Source organism: Nansenia antarctica (assembly GCF_963989245.1).
Source record: "Nansenia antarctica genome assembly, chromosome: 19".
Classification (NCBI taxonomy): domain Eukaryota; kingdom Metazoa; phylum Chordata; class Actinopteri; order Argentiniformes; family Microstomatidae; genus Nansenia; species Nansenia antarctica.
Genome location: NC_137692.1, coordinates 12,315,834 through 12,330,833, shown reverse-complemented (window position 1 = coordinate 12,330,833; position 15,000 = coordinate 12,315,834). Strand labels below are relative to the sequence as shown.

Sequence of the window (15,000 nt, the reverse complement as noted above, 5' to 3'; positions counted from 1 at the left end):
GCCAAGAGAAAAGGAGACCCTTTTTTCACAAGAATGAAAAAAAAGGAAAACGGTTTCAGTGTGTGACTGTGACCTAAATGTGATTCATAGAATCTCAGGCTGTTTGGGAAAAGCTCTAGCGTCATTAATGCTTTAAGAAACCAAGCAATGTCTCACAAAAAAGCAAAAAAAAGTTTCATTAGAGATGTTTTGGAAATATTTGAGGTTGAGAATCGTGTTTTATTTAGGTTTATATTAGACGTTCAATCATGTTCAACCCAACTTTTTGCTATTACTATTGCCCATTTGTGCTTCATGGAAATTCACTTCAGGTTAATTCAATTCTCACAGATTAGGTTTTTATCATAGTTTTATCATAGTTTATTATACAGTAGTTTCCCTACATTGTGCATTGTTGAAGGATTTCTAATAAGAATGATATCCTAAAAAATCAAAAGATGGTCATGGAAGACCACAATAAGACTAACAAAGCATACACTCAACACAGTGAGTGTGTGTGTGTGTGTGTGTGTGTGTGTGTGTGTGTGTGTGTGTGTGTGTGTGTGTGTGTGTGCGTGCGTGCGTGCGTGCGTGCGTGCGTGCGTGCGTGCATGCATGCTTGTGTGTGTGTGTGTGTGTGTGTGCGCATGAGCTTGTGTGTGTGTGTGTGTGTGTGTGTGTGTTAGGGCCAGTGTTGCTCTTGGCCCAGCCTTCATCCCATCAACCCCCAGCTCTGGCCTTGTTTCTGTCAGCACAGCGAACCAGGGGAGTAGAGAGAGGGGGCGGGGGGGGGGGCGGGGAGGGGGGGCTGTCTCCACGGACAGATGGACTGCTCTTTCTCAACACATGTGGAACCATGTTTTGTCTTTCACTGCCGTTGCTCCGTTGGCTCAGACCAGCTCCTTGTACCGCACACCTCTCTCTTAAACACAACCCTCCCTCACACACACACACACACACACACACACACACACACACACACACACACGCAAACAATTCTCTCTCTCTCTCTCTCTCTCTCTCTGCAGAGTGCACACATGTTAAAGTCATCACCTCTGCTCAGCACTAGTAAAACACAACACCCCCGCCTCCGCTGCTGTTGTCAAGTCTGTGCCGTTACTGTAGCTGATGCCACCTGGGAATCCTACCCCAGCCTACCCCAGCGAGGTGGCTCTCCCCAGAGAACCGCCAGGCACCACGCTACGTTCAAGACGGCACTCATGTGAACCATCATTTGGAAAATATCATTTAGACTGTGTGTCTTTGTACACGTCTTGACATTTACAAACTGCGATAAAAACCAGCACGAGGGAGGAGGGGGGATAGAAAGCCGGAGCAGAATAAATTTTGAGGTAATGTTTTGCTTAGCGAGCGAACGGTATTACCCAATCCTTGGGATTGTTGAAGCAATGGGGATAGAGAGAATCTGGCTCTGGGGCGGCAGAGGGTCTGGGTTTCATTTTTCAGCGCAAGTGCAAGCCAACGGAGAGCTGCCAAGTACAGCTTTCGCTCTCAACACTTCCTTCTCTTCCTACTCTGGCGAGAGAGGAGACAGGCTTCACTCAAACATCACTCTGGCCCGGGCCAGGGTGGCCAGTTTTCTTCTCCCGTTTCGCAACGGGTGTCAAGAACTCACATCTGTCACATGAATTACACTGAAAACAGCCGTAAATAAAGGAGAAAACGCAGGGATTGAAATACTGTTGAGGTATGTACATGAAAAGTATGGGTGTGCATGTGTGTACGTACGTATGGTATGTGCATGCATGTGTGCCTGCCATGTGTGTGTGTGTGTGTGTGCCTGCTGTATGTGTGTGTGTGTGTGTGTGTGTGTGTGTGAGCGTGTGTGTCGACATGTCCCAAAGGCAGCAACTTTAATCGACTGCACCGTAGTACTTCAAAACTGCACGCTCATCATCCAGCCCGTGGAAGTCCAGCTCCTCTGGTCAACAGTGATCCAACCGATCCAGGAGCAACGCCACCTCCAGCTTTCAACAGAAAACAACGGCACTACTATGACCCCTGACCGCTGTTCATTGCATCATTCTCACCTATGATGGTATGAGCGCAGGAGAGAATGACTATCACTACACGTGCTGTATTAATTACCCTCTGCAGACGCTGTGTAAACATGTAATTGAGGTACGTTCATAAACAGACCTCTCTATGCGGGTTATCAAAACACTTGCCTGGCTGAAAAAACACCCTGTTCTCCACGGCTGATGGGTAATTAAAATGGCTTTCGAAAACCCTACCCAGACAGGACCTGGGCGACTTAGCCAAAGAAGAGACAATGAATTTAATTGTGTTTAATATTCGCCTTTTCCCTGATTCTCATTTATATGGCGTTTCCTTAGCAGAAAGAGGTTGACCTTATAAATACTGCCATTTCTTCCGTTTTTTGGGAGGTAATCACACGTTCTCGGAAAAAACAGATCACAGCTGCAGTTCTCTTATTGATTACGTAGAAGAAGAGAGAGAAACCACCGAGTGAGATGACTGAAATGTCTTTTGTCGCTGATGATAAACAATTCCACAACAAGCAAGGGCACTATGGGAAATGACCCCGGAGGTGTTTGGTAAATGAACAATAACGCGACGTCATTTAGAGACCGCTGCTCGCTAATGACCGACATAACGGAAAGCTAAGCAAAATTTGCATTAGGCCCGTATTTAATTGCATTAACACGAGAACAGGTGCAGAGAGGCCTTTTTAAATGAGCTAAATGAATAAAAAACCTCCCACGGCACAACCGTGTGTGTGCTGACCAAAAAACAAAAGGAAAAAAAAGAGAGAGATTAAAACAAGTCAATGTCATGAATTATTCAGTGGCTGGGCAGCACTCCAAAGGTCGTCGCCTTTTGACCTTTCTGACAGGAAGTGAAAGGGAGTGCGGTTGAAGCTGGAATAAACGGAGCTGACATGTTTTGGTCTGGTCCACAGTCCCTCTCCAAACCGGGAGCGTATATTGACATGGATGTTAAGCCGTATGAACATACATTTGATTCCAAATTCATGTATGGGCAGCACACCCTGTCTCTTGCTACCCTCCCATAATCTGCTGCATATCCTCAAGTGAGACACACGACCCTTGAACTTTGACAGCCAGAATGAGCAAATTTCTCTCCTTTTATGTACCCTGCCTTCTTATTACAAAATCCATGCGTAAGCCTGAACAATGTATCTAATCTTTCACAGAAGAGAAGACAAAGTCAATAATGTGAGAGAGTGGAGACAGATACCAGCCAGTGGAGTCATCACAAATTGAGTTATGTTTGGCTCGCCCCGCTCTATACATACTGTAAATGGGGGAAACTACCTAATCAGATATTGGGCACCTCATCACTATAACTCTCAGGACTCAAATTATGGGCTGAATAAACCGACGCCCCCACTTACTTTAAGGCGCCATTAGTGTATAGATGTGACAACCATTCCGCCAGTGACTTCATCAGAGGAAAGATGTGATTGTAACCAACTGCAAAGTGCTGTTGTCATAGCAATAGAGGTACAATTAGCTGCGAAATGAAATCAGTATTTTTTTGTCTCAGCCAAAGCTAACAGAGACTCCAACATTTTATTTTCCTTACAATAACAAAAAGAAATATGCAGGCAAGGACCAATGGTACATGGAACATAATACTTTTCTTTTATCAAGCAAATATACTGTATTTCCCCAGAGATATTGAAATGATCTCTTTCTCGGTCTCCCTCTCTCTCTCTCACTCTCTCTCTCTCTCTCTTTCTCACACACACACACACACACACACACACACACACACACACACACACACACACACACATATATACACACAGAACAAAAATAGAAACTTTCTTTCTCCAAAAATGAGCATGAATAATGTAATGGGCATCAAAAGTCAGTTGTAAAATATTTAAACATCCACCAGCGCTGAGACTTTGTGACAGCTGTTAAAGTGACGGTCCATAGGCCTATCAAGGAAAACTTCATGATTCTTCCTCTTCACAAATATGACTTAAAAATCTGTATCAAAACTTTTTTTTTTTTAAAAAGAGAGAAAATAGGGTAAACAGATGTCTGGCTTCACCATAGGAAAATAGGACACATTTGGAATGATAAGTTTCCCAAACTCTGTCGGATATGCCAGATTCCTGGGAACGGCAGTTAATGTCTTGCTAGATGCCAGCTAGGCTGTGTGCTGCTTTCCTCTCTCTACCATCTGGGAAAATGTTACAGCGAAAGCCATCAATGATTCACTCCAAATCTGTTTCTCAAGGTTCCGCCATGCTACCGTTTCACAAGGAAAATGTGGCAGAGTGACTGTAGTTAGTGTTCACCCTGTAATGTGGGTAGATGATGAGACATGCCTGATTCATCCATCAGAACTCTCTCTCTCACTCTGTTTAAGCCACTCAACTCTGCTCTACTGGATTTACAATAATTACATTTAGCCAGCAGCGACCGCAAGTACAGGTGCCACTCATCATTTGCCTGAGAAAAAAGACATGTGCACTGTAACTAAAGTGACTGTAATATACACAGATGTTAACTGAAAGTGTACCCATATGTTCAGTGTGGAAATGGCCAGATTTCCGTAGTGGTAAAAAGCTGAGACTTGCGAAAGTGCAGTGCAGTGTGTGTAGTGTGTAGTGTAGTGCATGTCAGTGGTTGTGTGTTAACTCCACCGCGACCCTCTCTATGTCTGCAACGCTCTTCCAGTCACAGGGAGGTACTGTGGGGTTGCCGGGGTAAACCGACGGCCTCATAGTTACGACATGGAGACAATGGGAGGGCCTAATGAGGAACATATGCTTTTGTGATTCAACAGACCCGCTCATTGTGCTAGGAAAGTGATACTCTACTCCTATTCAATTTCGTCACAATGAAAATCGGAGCCTTTTCACTCAACCCTGTGAGATTACAATATCCATCCGCTTCTTTATTTTTCTTTATTCCCTTTTTTTACTTTAATTCTCTGTGCGTTCGTTTTCACTGTTGTACTTGTGTTACATGTTTCTGTCCCACCGTTTTGAAGAACAATATAGTGAAACTCTATGCAATAAAAGTGGTGAACTTGCTGTACAAAGCAAACACGATAGCAATGGATATGAACTGAACAATGTCGATGTCCCACCTTACAGTATATCTCTATGTGAACACTATCATTTCTTCATAAGCAAATACATTAGACGAATAGATTAACCTTGTGAGAGACTTGGTGAAAGTGCTCTATTTTGTTCATCTCACTCATACAACATTGTCCTGGGTAGCAATAAATATATCACGCACATGATTCCACACATGGAATAACATAATGTTCTGTACAACAAAATACAAATGTTCTCCTATAGGCTAGAATCTTCCGATAGCAGATAGCAGAGAGAACTAACTCAATACAGCTCAATCACCAACACAATGCTGCTTATTAATAACATAACAATAACAGTTAGGATCTGTACAGAATACCCATCTCTCCTAGCAGGCACCAATGCAGATAGCAGACACCAGTGGTAGCACTCTTATAAGCCAGTCTGGCATCCAGAGCAGCTTCTACTTCCTGATGCATGAGAAGTGGTTGGAGTGGCAGCGACAACTGCTCGGGCCTATTTGATTACTAATAAGAGAGTTGTCCCCCCCCCTGTCAGATACCAGGCATTCTCTGCTAAGCAAACAGTAATTCCGGCTAGTCAAATATTAGCATTGCTGTCTCTCCCCACTCCATGGTGAGAGTTACCACTGGACTCAACGCTGAGGATGCCCGCACATAAACACACATGCACACGCACACACACGCACACACACACACACACACACACACACACACACACACACACACACACACACACACACACGCACAGGCCATCGACCTTACTAACAACCTAAGCACATCCTAAACGTATAGGAAGAGAGAATGTCCCACTAACAAAAGAAACAGCTAATGACTGATAACGGAAAGAAAGCCAAATCCCTTCCAAGTTCTATCTTAGCGTATAGCTCATTAGCAGCATTTCCCTTTAATTATGCACCGGTGATTGGGAACACCTGTGATTGAACGAAACCCCTCCAGGTGTTGACCCCGCCCCCTCGGAGCACACACAGGTACCTGGGAAACACTCCCCTCAACGACTCACACAGAAAATCACCTTCACTTCCCACAGCACAGGAGTGGACCATAAGGTTGAACTCAGCCCACCTGGGTACCCGAACACTCCAGAGACTCCTTGCGAGTTCTCACTCACTCACTCTCCTATCAGTGAACAGCAGTGCTTAAGACTGAACCTAACGCAGGTGTCAGCCTCGGAGGAGAAGGAAACAGAGGAGTGAGGCCTACCTGTCGATGATAACGGGGTCCGAGGGGGTCTCGTTCCTGTTGCCACAGCTTTTCTTGTCACAACACCGGCTGTGGAGGGAAGTAAAGAGCGGTTTGAAATCATCATCAACATTTTGGCTGTGGACTAGTTAGGCTATATAAGATAACACAGTACACAGACCATCAGAGAAATTACGGTATTAGCACTTTCTATGTGGAAAAAGCACCAGTTTGAACATTTTAAACAAGAAAAAAAGACATGATTGAAATGTGCCTACATGATATTTACTGTTTCATTGATGCTTAGGGATATTATGATTTTTTTTTAGAAAAAAAACATGTTGCGGCGTTTGCATTAGCATTAGAGGTGTGTGTGTGTGTGTGTGTGTGTGTGTGTGTGTGTGTGTGTGTGTGTGTGTGTGTTTGTGTGTATGCATTGAGGAATAGGCCAGGAGGCAGGGGAGTCACTTCTCACAGCTTCAGCTTTTGTTTACCTCTAATTGCCAAGCTGCTATTTCTGGGAAAGATGCAAGATGCCACCCTCAACCAATATTTCTGTGGGGCATTTATCAATTACAGCCTCAAAAGCACTAATCTATCCTCTCCGCCACATGTTTCCACCATATTTTCCCTAAGCCTCATACCTCTAGTTCTTTGATTGGAGCTTTAATTAAAACTGAAATGAAACACAAATACACTGCTGCCGCTGCTGCTGCTTCCATTTGAAATGAAAAGGTATACTTGAATAATGGCCCACGTATCTAAATGAGATTGATTTACGCCATATGGCAAGAAAAGAAAGACAAAAATACTTGTAAATGGCCACTGTGATTTTAAGCATGGCGCTCTATTCAGTCAAATAACTTACGTGTATTCTCAATGTTATGTTGTGCACATAACACCCTAAAGAGATACAGTAGGCTGAGTAGATCTGACTATGCTCCTGCATAGTAGAGCAATGTACTTCCAAACATGATGTTTTCAAGCAAAACAATGAATACTCTCAAGCTATACTCATAGACCAATTTCCTCTTGAATGATGACGAAGTGGTTTATGTAAGCCTTTTATGCCACAGTAAAATGCACTTTCTCGTTGACACAAAAATTACCACTAAAGCGCAGGCATATTCTACGTGTCACTGTGTAAGTGATGGATGCATGTATAAATTGAGCGTGAGTGATGAGTGTATGGATTGAAAAAGACTAAATTTCTCAGTTCTCAGTGCACTTGCTCTCAGTCTCAACCCAACAACTTGAACAATGTACCGGTGCAACAAAGAGAGGGTTAACCGACAGTATCCGAATTCAATTCTCACAAAGCTCACGCTGAGCTCGACAATAACAACAAAAGAGCTTTTTCCTTTTAGTATCAATGACACCGTTTGAATGGCAGCGGAACATGAGAGCTCAAGGTTTACGTGGGTAAATGATGCTAAAAAGCTCACTGGTCGCTGATGACAGGTGGGCTCAACCCAGACGCTATTCCAGTATTTAGACACAACAGACTCATTGGCGTCAAACTAAAAAAACTACTGAGGCCTGATTGATTTTCATTGCAAGGCCCTACTACAGCATAACACATGTATGGGTGGTAGGAATGTTCTAGATAATGTTCTCTTTGGGTTGCATAAGATCTTTAAATAAGCCTGTCTTTTTGCATTGAATGATATGTGATATGTCATAGGAAAAGTGTAAAAACTGTGATAAAATAGAGAAACTATCACACAAATCCGATACCTTTTCATCAGCTCTAAAAGATACAGTTTATGGGGGGGGGGGAGCTTACCTGCACATAATTTCATGCGTAAGAAGAACTCTGCACATTTCAGGGTTCTTGTCTTGACCCTCATATATAATCGCCTTTGAGAGAAAATGACACACAATTATGTACAGTAGATCAACTGAATATATATCTATATGTATCTATATATCTTCTATCTATCTATCTATCTATCTATCTATAGGCCTATATATATATATATATATATATATATAGATAGATAGATAGATAGATAGATAGATAGATAGATAGATAGATAGAGATAAAGATATGGATATAGATATAGTATATAATGTATAACCATCTTTCATAGACGTGTGAATGGCATGTGAATTTAAAACAGAACAATTGAAAACCCTTGGCCAAAACCAAATATATTAATCTTCACATTTGTTTCTCCAATATGTATTTAATAATAATAATAATAATTATTATTATTATTATTATTATTATTATTGTTATTATTATATGCTACTACTAATAACCAGTGTTGTTATATTATTATTATTAGTAGTAGTAGAAGTAGTTGTAGCAGTAGTAATAGTATTATGACATATTCTGTCATTTTTCAGTTATAACACATTATATTTTAACTCGTTGCCTCAGAGAGTTTTTCAGAAGGGACGGCCCAATAAAGTGGCATCAATATGGTTATAATATGTGGATATTTGGGGGAAAGTGTTAATGGGCAATCTGTTGTTTATTTTGAGCAGCTAACAATAATCTTTCTGTGGATAAAAAGCGGTGTCTGGCGCTACGGTTGAGCAGTTTCTGAGCATTGGCTGAAACAGATGGTCTGGAGCTATCAGTCCTGCCGCTCTCCCTCCCTCTTTTTCTTATGAGGAGAGGAACCTCTATAGGCTTATCTATCGCAATAACTCCCCTGTTATGGCACATATTGCTCTTATCAAACTGCAGAAATGTCCAAAACAAAGCAGAAATTTGTCATAATAATACAAAATAAAAAAATAAAAAATACTAAAATCAGAGTATTGTACTAAAACATAGGCCTAATAGCCTAATGTATGACTATGATTTTCTTTTAAACAAACACAAATTGTAATGACTATGTAACATTTTCACATCGTATTCTTAATGGGATGGGTGGGATGGGACCCCCGACTCGACTTGTGATGGCTCTGTTGCTGTTTGTTGAGCATCGGGAGATTATCTATATTGGTTTGATTTATGTCGCTCTCCATTTGCAGCTGGAGAAACAGAAATCCATAAACTACTCGTTCTGCATCATTGACTCGGATGGTGGAGGTTGTAAGGGCTCTATTCAGATGCATCTGAGAGGCTCTAAGCCGCGGCGAATTAGTGGTAATAATAACATACAACAACTGTGAAAAAAAAATCGAGGAAAAAAAAAGGCACATTTTTGTGAGTCAGGTTACATTTCATGAAATATAAACTGTTTAAATAACTTACATTTCAGGAGCTATCTCTAAAGAATATGTAAGAATATGTATGTAATATGAAAAAAAAATCGAGAAAAAAAAGGCACATTTTTGTGACTCAGGTTACATTTCATAAATATAAACTGTTTAAATAACTTACATTTCAGGAGCTATCTCTAAAGAAATATGTATAGGTTATATTTAATAAGCGGTAGGCCCTGTGATAAGTTTAAAAGTAAATCTGTATTTTCAATAAGTCTATAGCAGATAGTGTTGCATGTCAAATATACACTACAAAACATAGTTCTAATTTCTCAACGCATAGACATTTATGCATTTTTATTATATGGACACAGCTATAAGCTTAGGTGGAGATGAATTTGACCCTAAAAAAAACACTGTCCATTCTTATTAAATAATGTGGTAATCTCCGTAACTCTTCGACACGTAGCCTATTTTGAGTGACTGGATGTGGCAAACACGTCTCAAAAACGTAGGCTACGTTCAATATTTCTTGTTCAAGATTTGCGCAGTTTAAGATATAATGGTGATGGAGAAACAGTGTCTCTAAAATAAGCAATTGCAGTTGGTAGGTTATGAATACAGTAACTGTATATCTTACCACTTTCGTCATGGAATCGATTAATCGTATGAAAAGATCCTGTTCTGTTCTGACGCCTGTAGGGAGTGAAAGATGGCAAGTTAGGACAAGGCATGTATGGACACGAGGTCCATTTATTATAGCATCAAATACCCCCAAAATGGGTCTATTGGTTTAGAATATTATAAAAGTATAAGCCTGTATGAAATATGCGAAGAAAACACAAACACAAACACGTATAAAGAAATAAAACTATTTGTAAATGACTACATTGGTATCATGATATGATAGTTTCATTATTTGTCATATAGTTATGATTATGATTATTATTATGTTTTACGTTATTGTTATTGCTGTTATTATTGTAATAGTTGTCATTATCACATCTTCGTTTTATATTGCTTATTTGTGTATTTCAAAAGAAAACAAGCAGTAAATACAATAATCATTGTTTCACTCACCATTGCTGTACAATAACTGTAGTTTGTAATGTATCCCATTGTTCGTTTTTTCATTGTTTGGTTCCTGAAAATAATCAGCAAATATTGAGGTAAAGGTCAGTTGCAAATCTATCTATGTATCTATCTATCTATCTATCCATCTATCTATCTATCTATCTATCTAGTGCATTTGAATAAGAAAATATGAATAGAATATAAAAACAATTTTTTATCTGAAATGAACTCCGACCACCACTCTCATATCCTCAACGAATGGTGTTCAAAAAAAAATCAATAATTCCACGTGACTCCTCTTTTTTAACGCGCCGCCATTTCAAAAGTACACCAACTTAATTCCAGCACTTATGCAAAAATAATGACATTTTAATAATAGGCGATTTTTCTTCAGATGGGCTCTCTTACTTTATCTTTCTCCACAAAGTCCACATACGCTGTCCTCTCGATCTCCACCGGCTGGCCCTGCCTGTCGTACAGCGCTAGCACGAAGTGGAAGAAATTGGATTTCCTGAGGTTGGAGGGGGGCTGCTTCTCATAATGTGCCCGGGCCAAGCCCACACCGCTGCGGGGAGAGAGAGAGAGACCACCTCGGTTAAAGCGTCAGACACGGGGGGGGGGGAGAAAATAAATGATGGCTTAGAATTATAAGGTTCTAGGATCTAAACATTTTGTCAAAATTGAGTTTTTTACACAATCTGATGATGATCCATTAGGTGTTTATTAATGCCTGTGTGGTGTTATTTTTATAGTAATTCATAAAATACAAAGGTTCCATCTCACAGATCATAACGGAATGTAAAAACTTTGACGCTCAATATCTCTGAACTGCCCTAAACGGAGATAGAACATTCTCATTCTAAACGGAGATAGAACCTTATCATTCTAAACGGAGATAGAACCTTATCATTCTAAACGGAGATAGAACCTTCTAATTCTAAACGGAGATAGAACCTTATCATTCTAAACGGAGATAGAACCTTCTCATTCTAAACGGAGATAGAACCTTATCATTCCAAACGGAGATAGAACCATCTCATTCTAAACGGAGATAGAACCTTATCATTCTAAACTCACGAGCTGATGAAAACATTGGAGATGGGGAAAGCACGTTTTTTGAGTACGAGTCTGAGCGATTTCTTGATTTGTCACAATAAAGGGTAATCTGATGTAATGAACTAGGGGAAAGACGAAGGGGGGCATTGGGATTTTGGGAGGCCGTAATTGATACAGACTATTGGGGGGATTGGTGGGTCGATATGAGAAATGCATGCGTGAGAAAAATCAGATGATTTGGAAATTGGCATGCGTAATATACCTCTGGGCGGCTGTGTTCGCATCCACCACCCCGGCTGTGTGCAACCACGACCGGACCGAGTTCAGCCCCAGCGGTTCCTCCTTCATGGTGGTCCCACCCCGAGGTATCGTCTCCTGGATCCCAAACATTTTTGGAACCGATTTACGCGCAAAAGATGCAAAGACCCCTCCTGTGAAATCGGGTAAATAAACGTCCAAAACGTGTTATCCTTGATTCCTTTAGGGTTTACGGGGAGATAAGTGTCGTATCACAGCCTGGCGAGGGGAAAACCCGGTCCACAGGTATTGCTTAGCCCTCTTCAGTCCGTCCCAGCGATGTGAACAATTCTCAAAGTGCTCTGCGTTAGTTGGAGTGGTATCCACTATCCACAGACTAGGAAAAGTCAAAGTGAGTTGTTCAAGTCAAGAGCCTAGGATTTTTTTATTATTTTTTTGCATGCAGCTATTGTTCCTTTTCTGTTTTAGCTAGTCAAAAAAAAAATCGATGGTTGGTTGTTGATGTTTGGGTGATGTGATGCTCTCAAAGTGGCAACATCCCTGAAGCCCCCCGCATCCAGAACCTCCAGGACACTGTTGATTTTGAATAACCCACTCCTGTCCTGAAAAAGGTGCAGCTTTCTCCAAGACAAACACACGCAGGAGCCGATCGGTGTGGAGGTGTTCCCGGTACACAGGAGAGGTGGATAAGGGGCCTTTCGCGACGTGCATGCATGGATAGATGGGGAACATGCAAAACTAAGCCCTCTTTCCCCGAGGACTGAAATATTTCCCGGGAGCCAAAACTCTAAACCCACGGGAGAGGCAGTGTCAGAATATGACGCTCACGGGGGCGTGTCTTTGACCATATATGGAGCTCTATGACGCTCATGGGGCGTGTCTTTGACCATATATGGAGCTCTGACGGTTCCTGTCAAGCAGTGGCGCTTAACTATACGACCTGAGAACATTCGCTCGCTCTACTTTCCTCTCGCAATGTGGTGAGTTAAAACATTTATTTCCAATGATATATACACAAATTCAACGAGGTGTAACCTAACCACCACACAAGATCTGCATGGTCATAAAAAAAAAAACATAAGACACGCAATTGTCATGTATTATGCCTAATATCATATGGACGGTTTATATGAAACATTTTCAAGTTATGGAATTTCTATGTTTGATTAGTTGTGTACCTTACACGCCTATATATTAGTTAGGCCTATTGTATTAATTGTATTACGAGACAACATGTGACTGACAGTTCACTATAATGCAACGAAATAAGTATTCATGCATATAGGCCAATATAGCCAATATTTCATAAATGACAGGTCTCAAGTGACTTATCTTTCTTTACATTTATAGGCTACGTTAAAGATACTCGCCAATGGAATGCTTCCAATCGAAAATATTATTATTATATTAGGCTATCTAAGGATTTATCACCAGGCCATATATAATTTAAATTTAATTTAATAACTGTGTGGCAAATTACATAATATTAGGCTATACCAAAAAATTATGTTTCACTCTGTAAAAATAAGCTTCAAGCGATCAAGGGGACAACAGAAGTTTCAAGAGTTGTGGCGTGAGTTAAAATCTGTACTCTGCATAAATGTCATGTGGACGTCTAAACTGAACATATTATATCAGCCCTTATATGTCATTTCTCCTCAAAAGTCAATACAGATTCATAAACCTGACCTCCTTTTGTGTGAAGAAGAAGATCTGGACTGCATGATGACATAAAACAAACTTGGGGACAATTATGGTATTGTGTCTTCCTTTCACCCTACACGCCCTAATCTGTAGGGCAATAATGGTTTTGGATGAATTTGGAGACAGAGCCCCATGCATCGCCTCATTGAGGGGGACTAAGGGAGATCTGTTATCTATCCTGAGCTGATGCATGGGGTCAATAGCAGCTGCCAAAGCTAAGTGAATTATAAGATGTTGCTTTCACCTCCAAGATATATTGCCGTTATTGTGTAAACATTATAATGAGTCCTTAAAAATAAGTTATTATAGGCTGACTGAACATTTATGGTACAATTACATATTTCCAAAAGACGTCATGAAAGTAGATTATCCATGTTCTGTCATTAGGCTCATGGACACTTCGTGAGCTCAGAATGATAAGGTTCTATCTCCGTTTAGGGCAGTTCAGAGATATTGAGCGTCAAAGTTTTTACATTCCATTATGTTTTGTGAGATGGAACCTTTGTATTTTATGAATTACTAACTAAAAAATGTCAACATTTTAAAAATAACACCACACAGGCATTAATAAACACCTAATGGATCAGATTATGTAAAAAACTCAATGTTGCCAAAAATGGAGATAGAACCTTATAATTCTAACGTCACGATTAGGCTGACTGAACATTTATGGACAATTACATATTTCCAAAAGACGTCATGAAAGTAGATTATCCATGTTCTGTCATTAGGCTCATGGACACTTGATAGGCTATGAAACAGGCTGAGGAAGCGTGACAACCCAAATGTGTCTGTCCATTTGATATTGCCAAACCTATCTGTCTGTGTAGTCTACAGAATTTACCATGGTTTCTGCACATGGCTTCGAGTCATTTATTAGAACTTAACCCCTGATTACACGCAACCAAGGCGATTTAAATCTGATTATCAAATTAGGGGAGACGTTGAGACAAATCCTCTTAGATCTGATACCGTTGACTGGAGAAGGAAAATGGATCTCCATGCACACCCGTCACGTAGGTAACGATGCTGTCCCGAAAGTGCATGAGCTTTAAACCGTATTTGACAACAAATGCAGCTGCCCCCGCTATTTCAGAAGATATTAGGGGGGGAAATGAATGCAAATCTGTATTCAGAAGCCATCTGGACGTGGAGAGAGAGAGAGAGAGAGGGGAGTCAGCTGGGAGTCTGAATCCGTTTGGGCTCATTCTGAAGGATCATCTGCGTACGGGGGGCTCACACGGGGGGCTCACACCGTGGAGAACACGCTCTCCATCATTAAGAAGCGTTAAAAATAAAGGAAATGTTGAAATGTTGGCCTCCTATTTGATTAAAGACTGGCCTAAGAATACCGTGCACGGAACGTTTCTTAGGCCTTATATGATATGGAATTGGGTTAATTATTGCTCCACTATATATCAATCAATTTATCTCTCATGCATGTTATATATCACGTATAACCATTGTATAACCGAG

The 15,000-nt window shown here is 40.8% G+C and overlaps 1 protein-coding gene across 6 annotated transcripts in view; it reads right to left on the bottom strand.

Moving 5' to 3' along the window:
* Nucleotides 1-11,952, bottom strand: part of LOC308173754 (transcription factor COE3) — a gene marked incomplete at both ends in the record, with an annotated part of 77,948 nt that extends 65,996 nt beyond the window's left edge. For all 6 annotated transcript variants that reach the window (XM_080548799.1, XM_080548800.1, XM_080548802.1 and 3 more), the window contains 6 exons: nucleotides 6,292-6,360; nucleotides 8,057-8,130; nucleotides 10,073-10,128; nucleotides 10,513-10,576; nucleotides 10,915-11,071; nucleotides 11,825-11,952. In XM_080548799.1, the coding sequence (XP_080404925.1) occupies nucleotides 6,292-6,360; nucleotides 8,057-8,130; nucleotides 10,073-10,128; nucleotides 10,513-10,576; nucleotides 10,915-11,071; nucleotides 11,825-11,952 (548 nt within the window). The remainder of the gene's footprint in view (nucleotides 1-6,291; nucleotides 6,361-8,056; nucleotides 8,131-10,072; nucleotides 10,129-10,512; nucleotides 10,577-10,914; nucleotides 11,072-11,824) is intronic.
* Nucleotides 11,953-15,000: the final 3,048 nt, after the last annotated feature.